General features: G+C 38.3%; 1 protein-coding gene across 2 annotated transcripts; it reads right to left on the bottom strand.

The window, feature by feature from the left end:
- Window positions 1-1,271: 1,271 nt before the first annotated feature.
- Window positions 1,272-27,043, bottom strand: MRPL22 (mitochondrial ribosomal protein L22). Of its 2 annotated transcripts, XM_011222241.3 has the most exons (7): window positions 26,964-27,043; window positions 26,839-26,881; window positions 20,186-20,321; window positions 14,288-14,353; window positions 13,213-13,290; window positions 8,181-8,250; window positions 1,272-1,568 (listed from the first exon to the last, which is right to left on the bottom strand). In XM_011222241.3, exons 1-7 carry the CDS (start codon window positions 27,025-27,027, stop codon window positions 1,357-1,359), a joined length of 669 nt encoding a protein of 222 aa, XP_011220543.2. In that variant the 5' UTR covers window positions 27,028-27,043; the 3' UTR covers window positions 1,272-1,356. The 2 variants fall into 2 exon arrangements, with proteins under 2 accessions (XP_011220543.2, XP_011220545.1); XM_011222243.3 differs by lacking the exon at window positions 20,186-20,321 and having other exon boundaries at window positions 26,964-27,031.
- Window positions 27,044-27,124: the final 81 nt, after the last annotated feature.

The raw sequence follows: 27,124 nt of genomic DNA on the forward strand, positions 1-27,124 counted from the left end.
GACTTTCTTTTTTTTTAATTTTATTTTAATGTTTTTTTATTATATTATGTTAGTCACCATACAGTACATCCCTGGTTTCTGATGTAAAGTTCAATGATTCATTAGTTGCGTATAACACCCAGTGCACCATGCAATACGTGCCCTCCTTACTACCCATCACCAGTCTATCCCATTCCCCCACCCCCCTCCCCTCTGAAGCCCTCAGTTTGTTTCTCAGAGTCCATAGTCTCTCATGATTCATTCCCCCTTCTGATTACCCCCCCTTTCTTTATCCCTTTCTTCCCCTACCGATCTTCCTAGTTCTTATGTTCCATAGATGAGAGAAATCATATGATAATTGTCTTTCTCTGCTTGACTTATTTCACTTAGCTAAAATACAGACTTCTGAAACTCGCCCCTCACAAGACCTGGTGAATCAGAATCCTGGGGGCAAGACCCAGAAGTCTGTATTAACAAGCAAGTACCCCAGGTTTTTCCTCTGTATACCAAAGTTTGAGCAACACTGGACGAGGGCTGTGGACCAAGTACTTCCTGTCAGTGAAAATACTCCCATCAGTGAGAGCCAGCTGGTGCTGAACACTCACTCTAATACCAACAATTTTCTGTTAATAAGAGGTAAATGAGTGCCACCTACTGCCTTATTTTAGAATGCAACGCTCAGACTGGTCCAGTTCTTCTCTGGGTAATTGAATTCACTCTGAAAAATGAATCAATCCAGAACAAGATATCCAAGCAATAGAAAGCATTGTTGGAAGGAGACATGAAAACAGACTTTATTTAACTAGAAGAAAACTTTCTCAGTTAAATAGTTGTTGGAGTTCTAGATTAATGTATCTAATAAACTTCTATAATTCCAAGTCACTGCTAAAGCAGTAAAGGAAAATATAATGCCTCACCCGTTGGCCTATGCCAACAGTGAAAGCAAAAACAGAACTACAGAATGCCCTAAAACACATGTAGCTATCCTCACCTCCACCACCTCCTCCCCAATCCAAAGAGAAAAATCAAGTGAAACAAGGACAAGCTTTATACTCTGTAACATTCTACTCAAGGCCAGGATCTAAACTGTCACCTGCAGCTGGAAAGTTAACATTCCCTTCCAAAGGTACTCAAAAAAGCCTTCTGAATTATACTCTGTTTAAAGCTGATTTCCCCTTCCAAGTTACAAATGCATAAATATACCCAGAGGTTCAAAAGGGTTGGACAAAACCTTATAAATATTGATATAAAATGAGCAATTATACTTCATATTGCAGTAACTCAATGACAAATCATAAAAAGCATTTGTCTTTAATTTCTGTTTGTTTTTAAGAAATGAATGGCAAAATATATACACGGTGGAGTCTGACTCCCTCATCACAGAGTGTGAATAATGGTCCGGTTGCGGAGCTCCTGAATATACTCTTTGGCGTGGGTGACTGCCGTCTTCGGTGCCTCACGTGGAGGTGGGGGGCCTTCCACCAACTTCACAAAATAATGGCAAAAAACCTTCTCCATGATCCCAAAGCCACCTCTGCCATGGTATCGGATGCGTTTCAGGCACTGGCCTCGCCCTGAGGTCGACTCAGCTAGAAAGGGAAGACAAAGAGAATTATAGGAAATGACTGCATCCATAAGACTACAACCCGATCACCTGGGCAATTTCTGTCCTTTCCTTGACTGGATTCTAAGACTACATGAGTTCACTGGCTAGTGAGAGCAGATTTGTCTCAAAACAAGTATCTCTTGAGTACTTATTAAGGACCAGCCTCTATTCTAGGTGTTGGAGAGAGAAGAGTGAACAAGATGAGCAAGGGCCCTGCCTCCAGGCAGTGTACTTTCTAGAGGAGGACAGAAAATAAACATGATCATTCCAGTCAGTGACAAGTACAATGAATTAAACAGTGACGTGAGAGAGACTGTTGGGGTGCTGGGGGCAACATCAGACTGAAGGGTGTCAAGAGGCATCTCTGAGGAAGAGACATTCGATCCAAGACCAGAATGAATCATCTGTGCAAACATCTAGGGGCATGGTATTCTGGGCAGAGGGAAAGGCAAGTGCAAAGACCCAATGGTGGGAATGAGCTTGGCTTGTTTTATTTTTTATTTAAATTCAATTTAATTAACATACAGTGTATTATTAGTTTCAGAGGTAGAATTTAGTTGCATCAGTTGCATATAACACCCAGTGCTCATTATATCACATGCCCTCCTTAATGCCCATCACCCAGTTACCCCATCCCTACACCCTCCTCCCCTCCAACAACCCTCAGTTTGTTCCCTATAGTTAAGAGTCTCTCATGGCTTGTGTCTCTGTTTTCGTCTTATCTTATTTTTCCTTCCCTTCCTCTATGTTCATCTGCTTTGTTTCTTAAATTCCACATATGAATGAAATCATATATTTGTCTTTCTCTGACTGACTTATTTTGCTTAGCACAATACCCTCTAGTTCCATCCATGTCATTGCAAATAGTAAGATTTCATTTTTTTGATGGCTGAATAAAATGCCATTGTATATATACACCACATTTTCTTTATCCATTCATCTGTTGACGGACATCTGGGCTCTTTCCATAGTTTGACTATTGTCGACATTGCTGCTGAAAACATTGGAGTGCATGTGTCCCTTCATATCCCTATTTTTGTATTCTTTGGATAAATACCTAGTAGTGCAATTGCTCTATTTTTAACTTTTTGGGTTTAACTTTTTGAGGACCCTCCATACTGTTTTCCAGAGTGGCTGCACCAGCTTGCATTCCCACCAGCAGTGCAAGAGGGTTCCCCTTTCTCTGCATCCTCGCTAACATCTGTTGTTTCCTGAGCNGGGTTTAACTTTTTGAGGACCCTCCATACTGTTTTCCAGAGTGGCTGCACCAGCTTGCATTCCCACCAGCAGCGCAAGAGGGTTCCCCTTTCTCTGCATCCTCGCTAACATCTGTTGTTTCCTGAGCCATTAATTTTAGCCATTCTGACTGGTGTGTTGGCTTGTTTTAGAAACAGAAAAAACACCAGCCTGCTGAAGCACAGTAAACAAGGCAAAGAGTGGTTACAAACAAGGGAAGGAGATCAGTGGTGAAGGCAAGGTTACTGAGAGCCCTAAAGGCTGAAGTAAGGAGTTTTTATTTCATTCCAACTGTGGTGAAGAGCCCCTGGAACCAAAGGTTCCCAAATGCTGATCCTCTGGCGATAGCAGACTAACCTGCAGAACATATTTTAAATGCAGATGCTGAGACCCCATCTCTGGAGATTCTAGTTTACTGTATTTGGGGTGGGCCTTGGAAATTACATTCTGAACAAACACCAATCCCCTTCCCCAAGTAATTCTGATTTGTGGCCAATTTTAGGAACTCCCACATCACAACTGCTCCCTTATCTTCCCTCCCCAATTCTGCATGTCAACATCTGACCTTGTAAAATTTAAAGAAATTTTTCAAATACTAGTTAAGAAGAAATCTGTTCACCAGTTTTCACCCACAGTAAATCAGAGGAGTAACCACCTTCTATTATTTTCTGAATTTATTTAGTAGCCAAAACGTAGAGAAGACATATCAAATTAATCCACTTCAATACTCACCATTCTTATATTCTTATTGTGACATAACTTTATAAATACAGGGACTATGTCTAAGTATACACTTGACAACTCTCTAACTACAGTCCTCTCATGAAATGGGTTTCAGCAGAAACATCCTAGCTTGGCCAGAGACAAAGCTAAGGATGAGAGTGATTAAGAAAACTGCCTAGGGCCTCCGTGAGATAAGGAAAGAGCTACTGTCCTTATACCAACTTCATCACCGGGCGCTAAAGAAATGTGTTTGAGGATTTCCAGAGAAAGCCAAATTACACAAATCACTTTAGAATGAAGTACCACTCGTTCCTCTGGATCTACCTGTCACGAGGAAACCTACATATAAGCACAATGACACTAGAAAAAGTGTAGAAGTCTTCTAAAAGGCATTTTACAAACATGATGGCTGCTTCCAGCCAAAATTGCGACTCTACTCGACTTGAGCACCCATTTCTAAACAGTCTGAGGAAAAGGCACACTACTCCAGTGAAAATAGTATCTGAATTAGCCAACTATGCAGTACTACATAACCTACCTAAGCAAAATGATCAGCCTATCAGGGTCTGTGTTAACTACCATTTTCCACCTCCCTCAAATGCGTAAGAGCAAACATCAGTATCTGCTAAATGCCAGTCATGATTTCATCCTAAAGCCATAAAATACAATCTGCCTATCTTGTAGCACATAATGCCACATTTTTTATATCAGAACAAAAGCATCAATTCTTCTGAAACACCAGGATTCTTTAATACAGTGTAATGGCAATTTGCAACCCAGCCACTATGAAGTCTGAATGAAATCAGGACTGAGGAGTATAGATTCCAAACTGGTTTCTGGTCTCTCCTCCTCCAGTCTCTTTTACTAATTCTGTATGTTAGGGGTTTTAACTGCTTTTATATAGAACCATTTCAATGAAAATGAAACAATAAATAGAAGCCCACTGTCCTGTGGCTCTAATTCAAACATGAGTAGGGAGAGATCCAAAACTCTGCCATTCACTCACCAAATATTTCTGAGTTCCTGCGGCGTGCCAGGCTCCATCCTGGGCTCCAAGGCTGTAGCAGTGACCCAGGTATGAAGGACCCCTTCTGTTTGCCCTATACCCTACCCCTGGAGGCCCCACAGCACAATTTCAAAACCACTGCTTTATAGTTAATAGTCTTAAACACTGCCTTAATAACATAAATCTCTTACCCAAAACTTTCTGTGGCTCCTCTTCAATATCGTGTGAACCAAATTCCGTAGCCCGCCATGCTCAGCCCTCTGGATCTAGGCCCAATCCACCCTTTCAGTTTTATCTACTCAAGGTCAACCCCCTGCTTCCTTCAACTATTCTACTCACTGGACCACACAATTACTGCTCATTCCAACCTATATGCCTTAGCTCACGTGGTTACTCCACTCTGAAATCTTCTTCTTCCTGGACACTCTTTCAGATACCCAAACACCTACCTTCAAAAGCTAAATTCTTCTAGAAAATTACCATGACTTATCTAACCAATAGTGACCTCCTCTTCTTCTACTATTTACCTATATTATTCTTTTTGGTCTCAAACCATCTGCTACCTTGTATAGTGGTCATGTTAAATCTGTAAAAGCCACTTCCTCAAACAATCTTATCTGTCTTTTGTATTGCCCCTAAAGTTCATGTGCAAGAAGAAATAGAAATGATTTTGAAATACTACCTCTGCTAATCACTATCATTTGTTCAAATTCTAAAATAAGTTTCAAAGTTTTCCAAGTACATACAGTACTAATAACGTATATGGTTTGTTCCAACTCAGAAACACAATTTATGTATCCTTCCAAAGGACCACTACTGTCAAAGAATAAAACCGTATGTGCTAAATGTTTTAAACTGCTTTAATAAGGTATACCGTCATCTAACTGTGTGGGCAGTACACACGTGGAAAGTACTCAAATACTTTCTGAATCAGAGAAAACACATTAAGACATCTCAAAAATGGGAACAGCCTAAAGATTGTGCCCAAGATGATGCTCATCTACAGATGATGCCCAGCAGGTACCAAGAATATTTAAAATATTGTCAATATTTCCTATTGCTACTATTTAGGTAAATGTGAATCTTGACATTTTAATATTGGAACCTTCTTCCCCCTTCATCACTCTTAGCCCAGAAGACTGATTTACAAAGTCAGTCAATCACTTTCCCTCAAGTGAATCACTTTAGATGCCATGAATCACTAAGCAGTGACATTTTATTAGTCCATGTCCACTTGTTAAGGTCTATTCACAGTGCCATTAGTCATCATAAGTTTGAAAAGGAAATGAATTTTCAAAATCTGTGGTCATGCAACACCAGGTATTAGCTTTAGACTGATGACAGGCATTTGAAGGAATTACCATATAATGAGAACATATGCTACCAAAAAAGCACTTCCCTTCAAATGCCTGTACTTACTTATGTCAAGAGACTGAGGAGCCACTGCTGAGCTGAAATCGTAGCCAACAAGTGACGAGTCTTTCAAAACTCGAAAAGACATTTATCTAGGGAATGAAATGCCTGGCCTTTTCCAAGAATACAATGAGAAAAATCAGTTTCCCATATTTTATAGGTACGAAGCACTGGGATATTTATTAAACAAACAGCTCTCCAGGCCTCTCCCCGGAGGTTTCAGACCCAGTGGCTCTGGGGTGGGTCCTGGGAATCTGTATTTTTTACTAAGAACCTCAGATGATTCTTACGAAGGAAGAATGGCAAATCCAGGGATAAAATGCCTGACATGTCACAGTAAGATACCTCATCTTCCTGAATTTACTCCTCTTTTACCTTCATAAAAGAATTAGGCAGAAAAATACTTAGCAAATGAGTTTCTATAATCCTAAGACAAATCCAAATTTATCAGCCTGCTCGAGAGAAGAGATTTTTACACAAAACCGGATGGAAAAAAGGTGCAGGTGCAGCAGAGATTTTTCAGCAGAAACGTGCATAAGGAGACTGATGAATTAAAGGCCCATTTGTGCAGGATTGGTTAAGTTTATTTTTGCTTAATGGCAACACTGGACTTTGCTCCCTCATTTGGGAAGCCAAGATGAAGCTCCTCACCCCTTCTCCTTTACTAAAATTACTGAAAAGGATTTAAAGACAAATTCTATTTCATTTGTATCTGAATTCCATTACAAAGTTTTTGTCTATCAGCTAAGAAGGCCATATTCCTATGAAAATAAATAAAATTAATTAAATTGGATTTGATATCCAGTCATAAAGCACGAAAGGTCACCAAGAGGTTTTATTCAAATGGTCTTGCTTTTCATCCGTTTCATCTCTTCCAATGATTCTGGGCCCTCCCTGCATTATTTATTCATGCTGCTCTCAGAAGAAAAAGCTTAGGAGTAACTCTATGGCCCTGCATCTTCTGAGATGCCATTTTGATTTCTCTCTGCATCTATGCATGTATCAGAATATAATCAGTTGTATAAGATTCAGACTTATAATAAGAAAAAAAAAGATATTTCAATTGAAAATTGTAAGTCATTTGAATTTCAGGAGTAGGTGTGGTTACCAGCATCAATTCCAGGTTAGCTGAGGTAGGATTTTAACCTAACCAGAATAAATACCACCAGCAGGGTGGAAGTAATATGACAAAGTAGAATTTAGATGATTTGTTTTTACTCTAATTGTTAAAAAATCATAATGCACAACTAATTTCTCCCATAATAATTCAGACTTTTCCCCTCTATTTGGAGAGAAGCAGTTCCCCAAAACGTGAATTTAAAATATCTTCAGTTCTTCTTATACATAGGTTTGGCAGATTGAGAAAATTTTGCTTCGATATCAACATCTTTGTGTGATTACAAAATTGCTGAGGTTAGGAATAATTGCTGTCGAAGTGAGGGGAAAACAGCAACTCCACCCTCCACTCCACTTTACTGCGATGTTGGAAGGGGCGCAAGGGAGCTTTGTAATAAGCAATGATCTCTTTCTAGAAAAAAGAGCTGTAGGAAGGTATACAACAAAAACATCCCTTACATTTGTATGGTGCATCATGCTTCCCAAAGCATTTTCACTTACGTTAATTTAATTTGATATGGAGCAAGCATACAAAGCCTGAGATAATGCTTCAGAATGTAATAACAAAAGGAAACAAACACATCTGGGTCATCTGAGCCTTGGCTTTTACAATTCAACAGATTTTCCATTCTCGTAATTGGAAGGTTAAATTACGGGACACCTTTATGGATTGGGCACCTGGCTTGGCACATCATAGATAAAGATTTTTTAAAGTCCACCAGTGATTCTTTATTTACCTTTTTCAGGTTGACAAAGAATTCATTTTTTTAAAAAATCAGTTCTGTTCCTTCTTAGTTTTATCATGATTAAAGGGCTACTCCATGTACCATCATCTGGTTACCCATTATTAAATAATTATTGGCAATCGGTTTCATGATCTCACTTGCATTATAGAACAGGTAACAATAAAGCAGTGAGGTTATTACCATTTATAACAGACTAACATTAGCATGCTGAAGGCAGAAGAATAAGCTATTACCAGCAATTTTCACTGGCAAACCCGGTTCTAAGTAGTTAGATATCAAAGACTATTGTTAGATAATGAACTTGGCATCACTACTGGAAGACATTTTCCAATGTTAAGAATATTAAACATCTTACCTATATATAAATTGGATCTGAATTCCACATTGTGGTCTCTCACTGCCATATCTTGTGCTTCTAAGAGAATCTTAAACAAAGAAAAGACAGGAATTGATATGGCTGACCCTGAACTAAAACAGAATTAAATTTCTCATTTCTTGTTGTTATCTCTATAATATGACTGCTAATCACATGCCTTGGTTTTATAGCCAATTTTAAAAAGAGACTATTAAATAATAACAGTACTAAGGAGAAGGGATACACTGAGCTTTCCTTCCTCAGACAAGAACTGCGAATGCAGGCAACACGGTCCATCCTGCTCAGTGTACAATGGGATGTATGAGCTGGAAAGGAGGAAACAGCAGCACTGGTAGCAGTACCCTTGGCAATAAGCATTAAGCCTTTGAGCCAGAGATTGTCAAAAAGTTCAAGAAACTTAAGAGCTAAATCTTATTGAAAATTCTTAAACTTTGGATCCAAAATAACCATAAACAACATCAAACAAGTAGAGAAAATCACACTTGAAATATTTAAGAATTATTAAATTTATACGCTGTAGATATTTTGAATTAAGGTAACCTGCTCCAGAACACATTTTTTAAAATAACAGAAACCATGGGGTGCCTGGGTGGCTCAGTCAGTTAGGCATCAACTCTTGATTTCAGCTCAGGCCATGAACTCAGGGTCATGAGACTGAGCCCTGCGTCAGGCTCTGGGCTCAACACAGAGTCTACGTGGGATTCTCTCTCTCTCTCTCTCTCTCTCTCCCTCTGCCCTCCCCCTGCTCGCTCATGTACAAGCACACACTCTCTAATAAGTAAATAAATAAATCTTTAAAAAAAACAAAACCAAAAACTAGATCTTTCACTCATTTAAAGATGAAGAATACAATACAAACCTGAGTACACAAAAGACGCTTAGTCATTGCATTATGAACTAAATTAAATACAGACATTACAATGGAATCTCTCGAAGTCTGAACCCATCAATCTCAACTACTGACTACTAAACTAAAAAGATCTCGCTTTAAGTGAGAATTAACTGAAATGGAGAAAATACTGTTGATATCCCCAGATGTCCTCAACCCAGCATTTTAAAAGAAGAACACCATGTATCCACATTGAGGAAGGTAGGAAGTGCAGGGACATGGTTTAGTGGAGAAATGGATTGCAGGAGCTGCAGAGGGGAGGGAGACATCATCGCAAATAAGGGTGAGAGAGGAGCACACAGGAGAATGCACGAGAACATTTCCCCATAGTCACTGGCTTGGAAAACAAGAGGGGCTGAATTTCGTGAGTTCTTACAAACAGTGGGGCTTAAAGCCTGGAGTTTTAATGGTCATCAGGCTTGGCTGAGAATAGACCCCAGAGGGTACTGTACTACTCCTGGAGAGAAGGCAGGGAAACAACCCAGGGGAAGACATCATGGAAACAGTGATCTGAAGAGCATCTGGGGCACACTGTGGGGAGATTATTCACTCTTCTCAGAGCATTTCCTTGAGGTGGCATACACAGAGACCTCTGGGAACAAAGGAGCTGGGTGGTGCCATTTCCCTCCCCACCTCTAAGTATAAACTCACAGCCACCTGAGGGAAGCAGCTCAGCACCAATACTGGCTGCCTAATTTGCATCTACCAAGTCCCAACCCCCTGTGCTCTGGTGGGACTGTCCCTCTCAGTCAAACTTGCCTCAGACCCAGTATGGTAGGTCCCTCCCCCAGAGGACCAGCACAAATCCCTGCCTACACCATGTCTCCTGACCAGAGTTTTGCAGGGCCTTAGTTGCAGTGGAGGTGGTGACAGGTCCCATTTCACAAGCAGACTAGAGCATATCTAGTTAAAACTTGCCCCATTCAGGCCAGGGAACAAACACTGCTCACAACAAGCAAGGAGAGCCTGTACAGATGACCTGAAGGATAGAACAGTCAGAACACAACAGGAGAACACACAAAGCACACACCAAAGACACTCCCTGAAGCATCAGGCCCTGGGCACTACTTCATCCCTTCTTCATAAGGTCATTACTTTCAGGAACAGGAGACATAACTAGCTTTCCTAACACACAGAAGAATCTACAGACTTAGACAGAATGCCAAGATGGAGGAATTTGTTCCAAATAAAAGAACAAAATAAGGCCACGGCCAGAGATCTAAGCGGAACAGATATAAGTAACATGCCTGATGAAGAATTTAAAGCAATGATCATAAGGACACTCACTGCACTTGACAAGAGAATGGAAGACATCAGTGAGACCCTTAGCATAGAAATAAGAGTTTAAAAAAAACAAAGATGAAGAATGCAATAAAGGAGATTGGAAACAGGCTTGATGCAATGAGCATCAGGCTGGAAAAAGCAGAAAAGTGAATTAGTGACATAGAAGACAAAATAATGGAAAATAATGAACTGAACAAAAAAGAAAAAGAAGACTTATGGAACATGAGAACTGACTTAGGGAACACAGTGACTCCATCAAACATAATAACATTCGTATTATAGGAGTCCCAGAAGAAGAGAGAGAAGAGGGGGAAGAAAATTTACTTTAAGAAACAATAGCAGAAAACCTCCCTAATCTGGGGAAGAAAAGAGACATTGAGATCCAGGAGGCCCAGAGAACTCCCATCAAAATCAATAAAAGAAGGCCAACACCAACACATTGTAATTAAATTTACAAATTATAGTGATAAAGAAAAAAAAATCAAAAGCAGTGAGACAAAAGAAGTCCTTAACCTACAAGGGAAAACCCATAAGGCTAGCTAGAGATTTCTCAACAGAAACCTGGAAAGCCAGAAGGGAATGACACAATATATTCAATGTGCTGCATAAGAAAAATCTGCAGCCAAGGATACCCTATCCAACAAGGCTATCATTCAGAATAGAAGGAAAGATAAAAAGTTTCCCAGACAAACAAAAACTAAAGGAGTTCATGACCACTAAACCAGCCCTGCAAGAAATATTAAAGGGGACTCTTTGAGTGCAAAGGAGAGATCAGAAGTGAAAAAGACAAGAAAGGATCAGAGAAAATCTCCAGAAACAACAACAAAATAAGTAATAAAATGGCAATAAATATATATCTATGAATAATTACTTTAAAAGAACAAATAAATTATTATTTGAATGTAAATGGACTAAACACTCCAATCAAAGACAGAGTGTCAGAATGGGTAAAAAAAACAAGACCCATCTCTATGCTGCCTACAGAAGACCCATTTTAGTCCTAAAAATATCTGCAGTTGAAAGTGAGTGGTGGAGAAACACTTATCACACAAATGAATTTCAAAAGAAAGCCGGATTAGCAATACTTATATCGGACAAACTGGACTTTAAAACAAAGACTGTAAAAAGAGACAAAGAAGAGCTTATATAATCATAAAGGGGACAATCCAACAAGAACATATAACAGTTGTAAATATTTATGCACCAAACATGGGAGCACCCAAATATACAAAACAATTAATAACAAACATAAAGGAATTAATGGATAATAATACAATAATAGTAGGGGACTTTAATACCCCTCTTACACCAATGGACAGATCATTTAAACAGAAAATCAACAACGGAACAATGGCTTTGAATGACACATGGACTTAACAGATATGTTCAACACATTCCATCCTAAAGCAGCAGAATACACATTCTTTTCAAGTGCACATGGAACATTCTCTAGAATAGATCCTATTTAGGTCACAAAACAGGTCTCAACAAATACAAAAAGACTGAAATCATACCATGCACCTTTTCTAAGACTGTAACACTATGAAACTAGAAGTCAACCACAAGAAAAAACTTGGAAGGACAACAAATACATGGAGGTTAAACAACATGCTACTAAACAATGAATGCATCAATCAGGAAATCAAAGAAGAAATTTTAAAAATATAGGGAAAGAATGAAAATGAAAACACAACAGTCCAAAACCTTTGGGATTCAGGAAAAGCAGTCCTAAGAGAAAAGTGTATAGCAATATAGGCCCACTTCAAGAAGCAAGAAAAATCTCAAATAAAAAACTTAACCTTACACGTAAAGGAGCTAGAAAAAGAACAAATGCTATGACTAAAGCCAACAGAAGGAAGGAAATAATAAAGATTAGAGCAGAAATAAATGATAAAGAAACTAAAAAAACAATAGAACAGATCAAAGAAACCAGGAACTGGTTCTCTGAAAAAACTAATATGATTGATAAACGTCACAAAAAAAAAAAAAACCCTGGGGCTCCTGGGTGGCTCAATCATTAAGCGTCTGCCTTCGGTTCCCAGAGTTCTGGGATCGAGCCCCGCACTGGGCTCCCTGCTCCGCTGGCAGCCTGCTTCTTCCTCTCCCACTCCCTCTGCTTGTGTTCCTTCTCTTACTGGCTCTCTCTCTCTCCCTCTGTCAAATAAATAAATAAATAAATAAGTAAAATCTTAAAAAACAAAAAACAAAACAAAAAACCAAAAACAAAAACAAAAAACCAACAAACACCATGTGCCTAGAATGAGTCCACGCAAATACCATTAGCACATCTGTACATAGTGATTCAGCTACATTCAGAGATGGAAGGGTCTTTAGAAATCATTTAATCCAATTCCAACCAGTTTACAAATAAGAAAAACGGAACCAGACAGGTTAAGTGTTTTGCCCATCGTCACAATAGAAACTGTCACAGAAAAGACTAGACTCTAAGTCTCCTGAGTCCCAGCAAGTGGTCTTTCCACACAATTAGTCATAAAATCATAAGTTCTCAGTTATGGAATTGACCAAAAAAACAAAAACAAAAACAAAAAACAACAATCTTCTAAAAAAATCTACTAAGTCGCAAACTACTAAAAAAAAAGTTTTATCATACAGACAGTAAAAAATGAATAAATGTCTGGTGCAAATAAAAGCATCTCCAGAAAAAAATATACTTAAGGCATTCAGCATTCCTAAGATACAAGGACATTAATAAAACTGAGTGCCCTGAATCTGTATTATATGAACTATGCATTTACACCAGGGAATTCAGGATTTAGGCTAACCTTACTAACACGAGCAAGACAGCTATGCACTCCCTCCCCACAAATCTTAGTTTACCTCTTTAATTATTTGGGCCCCCTTTTTGTCACAGAATTCCAGTTGAGCCAAAGCCTGGTCAATGGACATTCCTCGTATCTAGAATTAAAGGGTAACAGACAAGAGAAGATAAACAAATTAGTTTACAAAGTCAATGTTTCCTTTGCAATGAAAAGTAAAAGCCTTACATAATACAAACAACATCTAAAAATAATTAACTAGTTATATGTCAATTATATCTCAATAAAACTGGGGGTGGGATTTAAAAAATTAAAAATAGCTGGGGCGCCTGGGTGGCGCAGTCGTTAAGCATCTGCCTTCAGCTCAGGGCGTGATCCCGGCGTTCTGGGATCGAGCCCCACATCAGGCTCCTCCGCTAGGAGCCTGCTTCTTCCTCTCCCACTCCCCTGCTTGTGTTCTCTCTCTCGCTGGCTGTCTCTGTCAAGTAAATAAATAAAATCTTTAAAAAAATAAAAATAAAATAAAAATAAAAATAGCTAACTAAATGTAGGCAGAAAAGAAGAAAACAAGTTTGAGAAGGGATGCCACCCTCTTTAAGTGAAAAATCAAACTTAAATATTTTAACCATAACCTAGACTATAAATGTTTTAGTAATATTGAGAGAGCAGACATGACAGAGATCACAGGGTGGCAAACACCACACTACGCGTGAAAGGCATCTTCTTCTGCAGAATAAGTGTATTATATTTATCTGGGGCTTTGTCTTCTCTGGTAGATAAATTTCATTCTCCCAGGAAAAATGTTAAAAAGCAATCGCTTTGAAATAGGTTGAATCAACTTTTAAGATAAACAAGCTTGCTTCCTCAATTCTCTCAGGGTACGCATTCCTAACACCTTTGTTCTAAATATCTATGTATCCAACATGATTCAGTTTCTCAGAAGAAAGGTAAAAATTAAGCAAAATCACTCATTTCTGAGCAATCATTTGTGGATTACCTACCCACTGTGTGAACATGTAATTATATTCCTCAATTTTTGGAGAAATAAGGACAAATTTTTTTAATTTTTCAAATCCTGGGGGAAAATTCCCTGCTTCTTTTCCTAAGTATTATATGGTAATGTCATTTTAGCTTACCAATTTTGCCAAATACCACATCTTATCTTTGCTGTATTTTATTTGCCTTCGACAGTGGTAGATTTCCTTACAAACAGGGAAAAAGAAAAAAAAGTTAGCAAATTTATCAAAATAACAATAACATACACTGTTAATAAAGCTTTAACTGTTTCTGCCTAATGAAAATGCTGCCACAAGAAAAACAAACACTAAGTTGTATTTTTCCGAAGTCTATCTATGTTAAAAACATCATCAAGGCAGTGAAAGAAACTACAAAATGGCTACTTTGTGTCAATATTTGCAACATTTCTACCCAGAGGAAGAGTAAAAGATCTAAATAAAAACATTTAGCTGGACAAAAGAACAAAAGAAAAGGTACAATAATGAAGCATCGAACTTTACATCGGAATCCGGGGATGTACTGTATGGTGATTAACATAATATAATAAAAAAATCATTAAAAAAAAAAAGGTACAAGAAAAAAAGTTTCCTGTCAGTGGGGAAAATAAGAAAATATGGTGAAATGGACAAAATAAGTGGCTTCACAGGACCTTCTAGGTGTTTGGTCAAGAGCATAGGTCCTAGAATCAGACTGCCTGGGTCTGAATTCTAGTTCTACCATCTACTAGCACAGAACCCAAGCTGTTTAACCTAAGTTTCCTCCTCTTTGAAACGAAATTAATAGTACCAACCTCATAAAAATATAGTAAGAATTAAAGAAAATAATCTATGTAAAGAAGGCATTTTGCAGTGTCTAGCACCTGGTAAGATCCTAGTAAATGTCAGTTTTTATTATCTTATATTTAGAGTAGTAAGTATATCCCACTTAATTTTTTAATCAATAATCGATTAAACAATTTACAGTTGACAAAGTACTTTCCAAGCCCATTATTTCATTTGATCTAACTCTATGAGCTGGGAGAGAAAACACTTTATGATCCTTTTACAGGGGCACTGGGTGGCTTAGCTGGTTAAGCATCAGACTCTTGGTTTCAGCTCAGGTCATGATCTCAGGTCGTGGGATGGAGCCCCGTGTTGGGCTCCACGCTCAGTACAGAGTCTGCTTGAGATTCTGTCTCTCTCCCTGTCCCTCCCCCACCCCCACTCTCTTTCTCTCTCTCTCAAATAAATAATCTTTAAAAAAAATAATCCTTTCATTGAACATTATATCAAAAACTAATGATGTACTATATGTTGGCTAATTGAATTTAAATTTAAAAAAATAATAATCCTTTCACAAAGCATAAACTAGAAAAAAAAAAAAACCCAGAAAAATCAAACGACTTATCTAAGACCACAAAGTTCGTGAGAGACAAAGCTGTAAGTCAAAGCACCATACAGGAAGAATATGAAGTGTCTAACACAATGTCTGGCAAGTGTATCTTTAAAGTTCCCCTATGACTATAAAAAGCACATTCCTTCCACTACTATATTGCCCCTTTAAAACAATTAGAAAACATTTGTCAAGGCAAACAATAGCAAGGGGACCTCAGAACTTTCTAACATTCTTTTTTTTTTTTTTTAAAGATTTTATTTATTTATTTGACAGAGATAGAGATAGCCAGAGAGAGGGAACACAAGCAGAGGGAGTGGGAGAGGAAGAAGCAGGCTCACAGCAGAGGAGCCCGATGTGGGGCTCGATCCCATAACGCCGGGATAGAACTTTCTAACATTCTGACTCCTGCTGGAAATTTTCAAATGCCTTAGAAACAGCAGTTTTCTCAAGTGGCCATCTTTCAATATGTAGCAGATTTCATTTCAGTTGCAATAGAAGCTGACAGGCTGAAAACTGTAGCAATAGCCTAATTACGTTTTCAGCAATAAAGTGTCCAGGGAAGCACAGAGAGGAAAAAAGAACTGTCATGACTGATAATATTCATCTGCAAAAAGTAATACACTCAATAAAATCTTTTATATAGAAACCCTTCAATTCCTGGTTTCCCATGGTGGGCTATCTCCAAACCTGAACTGTATATGATTATCTTCACATTTTGTAAAAAAGATACTGTACTCCTGGCAGGAGCATGGGGAAAAAAGGAATCAAGTATCTACCAAAAAAGAAGAAAGTTATTCAATCATGCTCTTATAAAACGAAAAAGCTCAACATTTACTTTAGGCAGGTGCAGTGTCTAAAGGCATTTTCTAAAGATAAATCAGACAAACCTATCATAGCAAATAGATACAGTGGCAAAGTTGGAGGTCAGGAGGTCCAGTTAAATGTCACTATTAACCAACCTTTACAGTAAATTAAATAAAGTTGAGTTAGGACATAATGTGCAAAGTAGTAATTCAAATGAAGTAAAAGTAAGTCTAAATTATGAAATGTCTAAACCAGTAACTTTTAAAGAAACTAATTTATTTTAAAATGCATGCAATAACTCAAATGATTCAAAAAAAAAAAGTGTCACCTAATGGGGAGCCTGGGTGGCTCAGTCAGTTAGGTGTCCAACTCTCGATTTCGGCTCAGGTCATGATCTCAGGGTTTTGAGACTGAGCTCCGCATGGGGCTCTGCACTGGGTGTGGAGTCTGCTTGAGATTCTCCCTCTCTCTCTGCCCCTTCTTCCCCCTGCCACCCCACCCCTACACTCTCTCTCTCAAAAAAAAAAGTGTCACCTAATAAGAGTCCAAACTAGGGCCTATGGGATCCACATAATGACTTATAAGTATGACTTATTACCAGTGTGTCAATCCGTAAATTAAAAACATGCCTCCTATTGAAAGGGTTGTTCAAACAGTTTTGATACAGTCTCACTAGATTTTTAGTTTATTTAACATAGTTTTCTTCATAGATATTGCAAAAGTAAACCCAAGCCAAAATTAACAAGGGCTGACTATTATGAAGAAAGCCATTTAATTTCTCTCTGGCTCATTTTCTTCACCATGATGAAGCCACAGGCAAGAGATAAGGTCTACATGGGAATCTATATCGTTTGGAAATTGGTGCTAACTAAATTTAAAAAATAGTCTTAAAGATAATAGGAATGGCCTGAAACATGCCTAAATTGGTGACATTCATTTTAACTTACTGCTATAGGATTTACTCACTACTTATCCACTATTATTTTTTTAAAGATTTTATTTATTTATTTATTTATTTGAGAAAGAAAGAGAGAAAGCACGTAATAAGCAGAAAGGAAGGGCAGAGGGAAAGGGAGAAGTAAGCCTCCTGACAAACAGGGAGCCTGATGCACAGCTCAATCCCAGGATCCTAGGATTAGGACCTGAGCTAAAGGAAGACGCTTAACGGACTGAGCCACCCAGGCACCCCTGGTCCACTATTATTTAACTGCATATTTCAATGCTGAAGATCAGAATGAGTTAGAATGGTAAATATTATCTGACCCCATTTTATTTTTTTCTAAGATTTATTCATTTGAGAGAGAGAGAAAGAGAGAGAAATGGGGAGCACAAATTAGGAGGAGGGTCAGAGGGAGAGAAAGAATCTTAATTAAGCAGACTCCCCTCTGAGGGCAGAGCCTGCCACCGGGCTCAGTCTCACCACCCTGAGATCATGACCTGAGCCAAAACCAAGTGTGGGACATTTAACTGACTGAGCCACCCAGGCACTCCTGTCTGACCCTCTTTTAAATTAGGGATAAACTAATTTTTTAAATTTGCGGTTAGCAGATTGGCAAGTACAAGGTCACAATGCACATAATGACACTATAAGAACTGTGTGGCTAGGTGTGCAAGCTATTCCATTTTTAAGCTAGGTATTTAATGAAGGGCATTAATACTTCAGTATCATTTTAATATCATAACAGGTATACATGATGCACCAATGTCAATTTATGAAGTACTATTTAAAGTCAAAAAATGTTAGGGGCACCTGGGTGGCACAGCGGTTAAGCGTCTGCCTTCGGCTCAGGGCGTGATCCCAGCGTTATGAGATCGAGCCCCACATCAGGCTCCTCTATGAGCCTGCTTCTTCCTCTCCCACTCCCCCTTCTTGTGTTCCCTCTCTCGCTGGCTGTCTCTATCTCTGTCAAATAAATAAATAAAATCTTTAAAAAAAAAAAGAAAAGAAAAGAAATAAAATGGAAAAAACATTATTGGGGCGCCTGGGTAGCACAATCGTTAAGCGTCTGCCTTTGGCTCAGGGCGTGATCCCGGCGTTCCAGGATCGAGTCCCACATCGGGCTCCTCCGCTGGGAGCCTGCTTCTTCCTCTCCCACTCCCCCTGCTGTGTTCCCTCTCTCGCTGGCTGTCTCTCTGTCACATAAATAAATAAAATCTTTAAAAAAAAAAAAAAAAGAAAAGAAAATGTTAAAGTATTTTCTAAAAGTCATAATTTGTTCCCAAAAGGATTACTCACTCGAAATCTGTGATCTACTGTTTACCTGAATTTTGCCAGTTGGGATATATCCTAAATTACATTTAGTTTAATATCCAAAAAGACTAGTACTATAAAACACAAAATTTTGCTTTTAGACTCTGGGCATGACAAATGTTGTTAGGATTTCTTTCTCAATTAATATCTAAGTTCAAAGAGCTCAAAGCTCATTAATAATAGGAAATATTTTATTTATGATATTTGCACAAATATGTAACTTTTCCTAAGCTTTGCTTAATTATAAAATGAAGTCAATACTTAATAGCACAGATTCTGTCACAAATCTAAGTTTTAAGTTCTGATGGCAAAATAAAATATGAAAGTTAGAAAGTTATCTGTTTAAACTATTAGCATCTCTTTTCCCCCTTATTCCCCAATGAGGTGGGAACTCTTTAAATCAATAAATTAACTCCCTCAGACCAATCCTTAGCAACCGAATCCTAATAAAAGGCAAGCTGTCAAATTCACATAAAAACTAAGCAAATGACATTACTTAGATGATATTGATTATTTGGTAGCTTTAAATCCCAAAGGCCTTTAAAAGATGTTTTCTGAACTGAATGATTTATAATTAGCACCACTGAATGTATTAATAAGTTATTAATTAATAATTAATTGTATTTCCAAGCACCACAGTTTATTTTCTTAAGGATTCAAATGTTTCCATCTCGTTTATGCTATCATTGCTTGTTTAAGCTTTTTAACAAATGCCTATGTATTCTACCGCAAATTCACATTAAGCTGGAAATTAGTCTTGTATCTCAGACTAGAGCACTCACAAGCAGCCGGGAGAGGGTAAAAGAATTCCAAGCAGCTAAAGATGAGATAAAACTCCGTATCTTTGAAAGGAATCCAATGATTAAATTCAAACCTTAGTTCAAAGGTTTGTGAATTACAATCACAAAAAAATCACAACTAAGTGTGTCTATGCTGAAATTTAATACGTTGGAAAACCAAACATATAATTTAAACACAGTCAATGGTTTAAGTCATCCTTGCCAACTCCTCATGCTCCACTACCAAGAACGCATTAGCAAGTCTCTTAAGAGTCAAAAATCTGTCAGTATGTCTCAAGCTATTAGCTTAGTTTTAGAGTTAAAGCCTCCAAACAGAAGGTTAAATCAAGGCAAACAAGTAAAACAAAGACAATCTTTTAAAACTACCAAGAAGATAAATCTAGAACATCCTCTGTATCAATCTAATGATCACACAAATTGTGGTATACTTTTTCCCTTTCCTTCACATGGAACAATAAATCAATTCTAGCCACAAAAGGTAAGAGCTTTTTATCAAAATTAAGAGATAATTTCTTTTTTTAAAAATGATTTTATTTATTTTAGAGAGAGAGGACGTTTACTCGAGTGGGAGAGGCAGAGGGGGAGGGGGAGAAGCAGAGGGGAAGGGGGAGAGGGGGAGGGAGAAAGAATCTGATGCGGACTCTGCACCGAGCTCCAGCTCAGCAACCAATGCGTAGCTCAATCCCACAACTGCGGGGTCACGACCTGAGCCAAAACCAAGAGTGGGACACTCAACCAACTGAGCCAACCCAGGTGCCCCAAGAGGTTATTTCTACCCACAAACTTACTGCTGGTCTCCGAGGTTCTCCAGGCAATTGTGGAGGATAAACAATTTTATTCTTCTTTTCCCATTTTTGAGAAATGTCCAGAGACCCGCTTGTGTGGATATGTAATTGGGGTAAAACATTATAAGATGAAAGAAGCCTGTGAAACAAAAGACACTTAGAATTTTTCCCAGAGCTTACGAATTTCCTGAACCACATCAGCTCCTTTCTGATCAAAACTATTTAAGGATCACAAGAGGAGACAGTCTAGATGTTAATTAATAGGGAACAATTCTAGATAAAATACCATAAAGAGCTAGTTCACTGAAAGCTAAGAGTAAAAAGCTGATCATCAGCATAAGTCAAATAATAAACAGATATTAACTCAAGATCTCTTGCCCTGACTGGCCAAAAAATATTGACTCTCTAACATAAGCCAGCTCAGTCCTAAAATAGACTTAAAGATACAATGGATCCCTGACCTGACCTGTGGAATTCCTCAATTTTGTGGAGTAGGCAAGACAAATCACAATATTTTGTAATTCCTAAGAAATTAATAGATAAAGCTGGCATTACAGGCCTCCTGGGGAAAGAAATCACTACCCACCAGCCACGAAGTAGTCTTTCTGCAAAAAACAAACCAGAATTAATGCAGCTTCTACATTCAATACAGGAAATACAGAGACGGGAGAACATGTTAAACAACATGAGAGGAATGCACTCAGCAAAATCCAAGCTGTACAAATTCTACAAGACAAACAGCCTACTTTCTTCAACAAATAAACTAGAAGGGGAAAAAGAAAAAGCTGAATAAAGAACCTACTGATTAAGAGACTTAAAAGAAATATCAATTAATTTCAATATATTAATTATTAACAATTTTAAATATATGACAGTTATTTAACCATTGGAAATTTGAACATTAACTGAATATTTGATACTTTTTAGTGAGACATATAGTGAAATATTTATGAATTAAATAATATGGTACCTGGGATTTGTTTCAAAATATGATGGGAGAGAGTAGGGGCCATAGATAAAACAAGATTGGCCATGAGTTGAAGTTGGGTGATAAGTTCATGAGGGTTCATCATATTACCTACTTTTGTATGTCTGGGTATATCCAAATAACACACAAACTTGGTATTTCCCTGTGGTACAGAATATAGAGTCTAAACTCCTAGGAAGACACAGAAGGCCTTTTATAATCTAACCCCAATCTGGCCATCTTGGCTCATCCACCTTACGGCCTGTCCACACAAACATTCCTTGTTCTCTGAACAAACCACATACCTTCATCTTTATACTTTTGATTTATTGTTTTTTCCTCAATAATCACCTCCTGAATGAAATGTTTATCCTATTTTAAGCTCCAGCTCAAACGGCACCTCAATGCAAGGCCTTACCTGATCCCTTCTCCCAGACAACCACTCTCCCTACTATCTTCGTCCTCTGTTCCTGCCAGCCATGCAGCAGTGAGTTGGGACTATGGTACTGTGAGGTGGCTGTAGAAGAGTGAGTTCCTGTAGTAAATGTGCTTTTGAGCATTCTGAGGGCAAGTATACCATCCTCTGTGATCTAGCACTAAGGACAATATCTGGCACATAGATACTGAGTAAATATTTAATAAACTGGCAGATCTTCACACAATTATGCAACTGGATAATACATTTAGCAAGGCCTTTGTTTTTAGTTTTTAAGCCATTCAGACTAAAGAATTTTTCTTTAAAATGTATTTATTTAAGAGAGAGAGAATGCAAACAAGCGTGAGCAGGGGGAGGGGCAGAGGGAGAGAGAATCCTGAAGCAGACGCCCCGCTGAGTGGGGAACGCTGAGTGGGGAATCGAGCCACCCAGGCTCTCCTAGACTAAAGAATTTTAAAAATCTATTCTCCTACTGGTTCATTTCTCCTACTCTACCTCAAGTTCACCTTTACAGCCTGATATTAAGATCAGTACCATCAAAATACTTGACAAAACCTCTGCCATCCACATTTAGGTTCCACTATTTTTAACTGAAAAGCACGAGACTAGGATGCATGATGTTAGAGGGCAGAATTTCCTAAAAAAACTATAACCCAAGGGATGAGGGTAGAGACTGTGGAGTCAAGTAAACCTGAGTCTAAATCTTAACTCTAATACAAGGTAAATGACCTTTAGGAAGTCATAACTTTCCAGAGCTCAGTTTTCTCATTGGTAAATGGAATAATAGCCGTAATTACCTCATAGGTTTAAAGAGCTCAACAAAGATACTTTAGGTAAAATACTTAACCTGATACGTAAAAGGGCTCAATAAAATTGATGTTATTACTTTTAGAATGAGAAGAATAATACCAACTTCATTCTGTCGGTGGTGGATAAATGATTAATGTACTGCACCCCACAGTGTCTAGCAGATGATAAACACTGATGGCTAGTATTAATTTTAAATCAGGCTCTCTGAACAGTTCATCTCTCCTGTTCTCCAAAAACCTGAACACTACGAACTGTAAACTTTATATTACACAATTTCAAACCTTCTTCTCATGTTTGTAATCATGATCGTTTGCTTCTATGCTGCTGTAATTCAGGGGTACACTAAGTTTATCAACTCTTTGGGCCTCCAGTTTTTTATGAAAAGAGGAATTGGAGTACATCATCTCTAGGGGCTCTCTGAACCTTAATTCTATCTTGAAACTCATTGTTGACACAGGATTACAGAAACAAATCCCTTGGCTTCTATTTAATTCTTCTTCAATGAAACCACGGTTATACCAACCAGTCTGAAAGAATGCTTGAGGGTGAGGCCTGTGCCTTCTGTATCCATCATATCTAGTCTTATACTCAAATCAATACTCATTCAATGAATTAAATATGGTGCTTAATAAATTAAACACATTATGAATAAATAATGACAAAGATGTCTAAATACCTACAATACTTTCAGGGCTCAAATGGCTCATAAAATGAATTATCAAGCAAATACTAAACAACTGTAATCAATTTAAATTAAAATACTATTCCAAACAGAGCACTTAATTCAGGAGTATATTATATTAAAAGTTCTTATGCGCCCTCTCCTGGTCAACTGTTGAAATAACACCGAATTAAAGCAGAAAATGAAGCAATCATAAATTGAAAATCTTTAATTCAAAACTTAACTACGTAATTCGAAACTTAAAACTTATGAGACTTTTTTATGTAAGAAATACTGTGAAGACTCACTAGAGAAAACAAACTCAAGAAAAGGAAATTTGTGGAATTAGCAAATGAGAACCTGAGTTATTGCTGGAATCCATTTCCTTCTGTAAATATTTTTCCAACAAATATTAAATTTTAAGTCTGCCTAGCACTCTAGTTCATTGTTAGTATTCTAAAGAATCAAAACTAGTTAAAACCTTTAAAAAAAATGAAAGGCATCCAGAATCAACTTGTTATCATTTTGAAAGTCAAGTATCATTACTAATATTTACTATATCCTTTCGTTTATTGGGAAGCTCAAATCCTTTTAGCTTCACTAGACCTCTGTAGGGTGGAGGAAGGGAGGTAGGCCTGAACCAACTCTCCAAAGTGCCTGTACACACAGCAGATACACAGGTGTGCACATTATGGTGAGACTGCCAGAGCCCAAAGGGAAAGTGGGAGGTATACTGAAACTAGCATATGACCTTCCTTACTCCTGGTTACTCTCCGTGCCTTCCACCTACCAAATACTTAAAGATTCAGTTTAAGTATCACTTTTCCAAATTCTTCCCATAACCATTAGACATTGAAAAGTAGCAGATACAAAGCAAATTTTAGGATTAAGAATTCAGGTAAAACAGTATCTGAAAGTTTCTAAAATCACAATCTGAGGGGCGCTCAGGGGGCTCAGTCACTTAAACATCTGCTTTCGGCTCAGGTCAGATCCCAGGGTCCTGGGATCGAGTTCCACATCAGGCTTCCTGCTCAGCGGCGAGTCTGCTTCTCCCTATGCCTGCCATTCCCCCTAGCTCGTACTTCTCATGCGCTCTCTGCCTGTCTCAAATCAACAAGATCTTAAAAAAAAAAAAAAAGCCACAATTTGAGAAATAATACTTCCTATTTATTGCTCAAAGTTCGTTTTGAACTTTGGTACAAGATATACCCAAATCCCAAGTGAAGATGATACTGGCCTCTGGCTCAACATGAGAATATCATGTTATTATATGCATCAAGGTAAAAAATTCTTTGCTCCCAATTTACTTCTGTTAACATCAAGTTAATCCCACACTTGAGACTGAATAAAAGAACATCCTCCATCTTGCCTCAATTAGAATCTAAAATAAAGGACTAAAGTGATAGCGTATTGTCATAACTCAATTTCATTTTGTGAAAGTCAAGGACAATCAAACAAGGAAATAAGAGTTCAGCAAACAGTTTCTCTGCAATATTGACATTTTGGGCCAGATCATTCTTTGTTGTAGGGACTGTCCTGTGTCTTGTAGGATATCTAGAATTCCTCACCTCTAGCCACTAAATTTCTGTAGCACCCCGAGTTGTGACAACCAAAAATGTCTCCAGACATTGCCAAATGTCTCAGGGGGCTGGAGGTAGTGGGTGGGGGCAAAACTGCCCCCAGTTGAAAGTCACTAACAGCTAAAGTGACAGGGAAAAGGGGGTGGGGGGGCAAGAGCTTTTGCAGACTAAGGAGCATGACTTCTCTGTTCCAAAAGGTTCTTGTTATCATCTCATACACATGTGGATGGTTAATAAGCCAGATTTTCGGGGAGCCTTGGTGGCTCAGTCAGTGAAGTGTCTGACTCTTGATTTCAGCTCAGGTTATGATCTCAGGATCCTGTTATCAAGCCCCACCTCGGGCTCTGTGCTCCATGGGCAGTCTGCTTGGGATTCACTCTCCCTCTCCCTCTGCCCCTCCCACCCCTCTCTAAAATAAACAAATAAATCTGAAAGAAAGAAAGAAAGAAAGAAAGAAAGAAAGAAAGAAAGAAAGAAAGAGAGAGAGAGAGAAAGAAAGAAAGAAAGAAAGAAAGAAAGAAAGAAAAGAAAAGAAAAGAAAGAAAAGAAAGAAAGAAAGAAAGAAGAAAGAAAGTCCAGAATAGGGATTCATAAAATTATATAACTTCAGGACTAAAAAGAGCCTTAGGGATTATCCAGCAAAATCCTGTATTACATAGATGAAAAGACTGAAGACAAACTGCTTAAGTTGCTTGCTCAGAGCTTCCAAGGATAAGTCAGCGCAGGACAATTTAAGTCAACAAACATTAACAAAATATTCACTTTGTGCAAGACCCTACCTAACCTGTAACTACAAAGAGAAACAAGAACTGTCCCTATCTATCCAGGGCATACAAGCTAGTAAAGAGCACAGACACATAACATGCAGCCGCTATTCAAGGCACACATGCTAAAAGGAGAGATTAATTTCTTTTCTTTTAGTGAGATCTGATAAAGCTAAGTAAGAAACATTTGAACAGGGTTTAAATAATTAGAACTCATATTATAGACAGGAAGTGAAGGCACAACATGAAAGCCAAGAAGCAAATAAATGAGAGCATATTCAGATGAAATAAGTAAATTAGCATAGCTAGGGTGGAATAGTAAGAGATAATCTAAAAAAAAGCAAAGCATAGACAAATCCTAAGGGGCAGTGCCTCCAATTTTCTTTTTTAGCCCATCTCTTCGGTCCCCTGACCGAAGAACTGGAAACAGAGCTAAATATAATGGGAACTTAGTAATAATTTATAATGATAAAAACAACAATAGCAGCTAAAATTTAGGATGGGATTGTTATATGCCATGCACTATACTAAACACTTCATATGCATTACCTCATTTAATCCTCATAAAAAATCTATGACATAGGTACTAATATTACTCTCCTACCATATGTAAGTACTAAAACCTAGAAAAGATAAGTAACTTTTCCAAAATCATACAGTTTAAAAAGTGGATTCACACCCAACTTATCTGTCTCTGAAGCCTATGAACTAAACCAAAATAAATTCCAACAAATGTGCCAATCAGACAATTTACACTCAAATAATCAATCTCCAAATATCAATAGCTATACTGCAGAAGAGGGGAATAGGGACAACAAGAAGGTGACAGGGAAAGGCTCCTTACCAGTCCTGACTTAACTGCATTCTCTAACCTTAAAAAAACGCATTTGTCCTGAGGTCTAAGAACGCCCTAGAGAATACAGTATAAAGCTTTAAAACTTCCAATGATTAGGGGAGCCTTAGGAAAGTTATTTTACTTTGGGGAGCTTCAATGTCATTGTCCGAAAAATGGGTGTAGCAATACCTACACTATGTAAGATGCTATGAGAATGCGATAACGCATATAAAGCGTTTAACACAATGCTAGACACGTTGTAAATAAAGCGCGGTTGCCTACAACACAGTCCCTGATCAGGTAAGCAAGTAACCAGAGAGGTAACTAGAAAAGTCGGACGCTCCCAACATGGTTGGGAGAGTGTAACCATGTTCAGAGCATGTTTTAAAAAGAGATACAACGTCCCGTAACAGGTTATCCTGTTTCCCTGAGTTATGGAATGCGGCGGCGGAAAGATGGAGTGACCAAGCAGAGACTGTCTCGTTCGCTCCCACAGCCCCAGAGCCTAAATGCTGAAGGTGGCATGCATAAACCCTTAGTAATTAACTGACAAACTGGGAAGGTGGCCTTGAGCCCTCTGCAACTCCGAGGCGAAAAACTTACCCTAAGGCCAGCTTCCCCCTCAGATTCTGCATCCATAATGCACCTGAAACATTAACACAAGCGGTCAATTCAGTCTCTCCCTTCCACTCCTTTCCACCGCGCCTAAACCACTAAAAAATCCCTACCCATATGTTCCAGTACTGCCGCCGCCATCTTTCTGCCTCCCTCTACGGAAGCCACCGAGTTCATGCACTGTCAGGGCAAGGCGCATGCGCGGCTCTCAGGTTGCCCTCCCCTACGCGAGACCCAGCAGTATTGACACCCGGGATGCTGTCATGGAGACTGC

This window comes from Ailuropoda melanoleuca, chromosome 3, assembly GCF_002007445.2.
Source record: "Ailuropoda melanoleuca isolate Jingjing chromosome 3, ASM200744v2, whole genome shotgun sequence".
Taxonomy (NCBI): domain Eukaryota; kingdom Metazoa; phylum Chordata; class Mammalia; order Carnivora; family Ursidae; genus Ailuropoda; species Ailuropoda melanoleuca.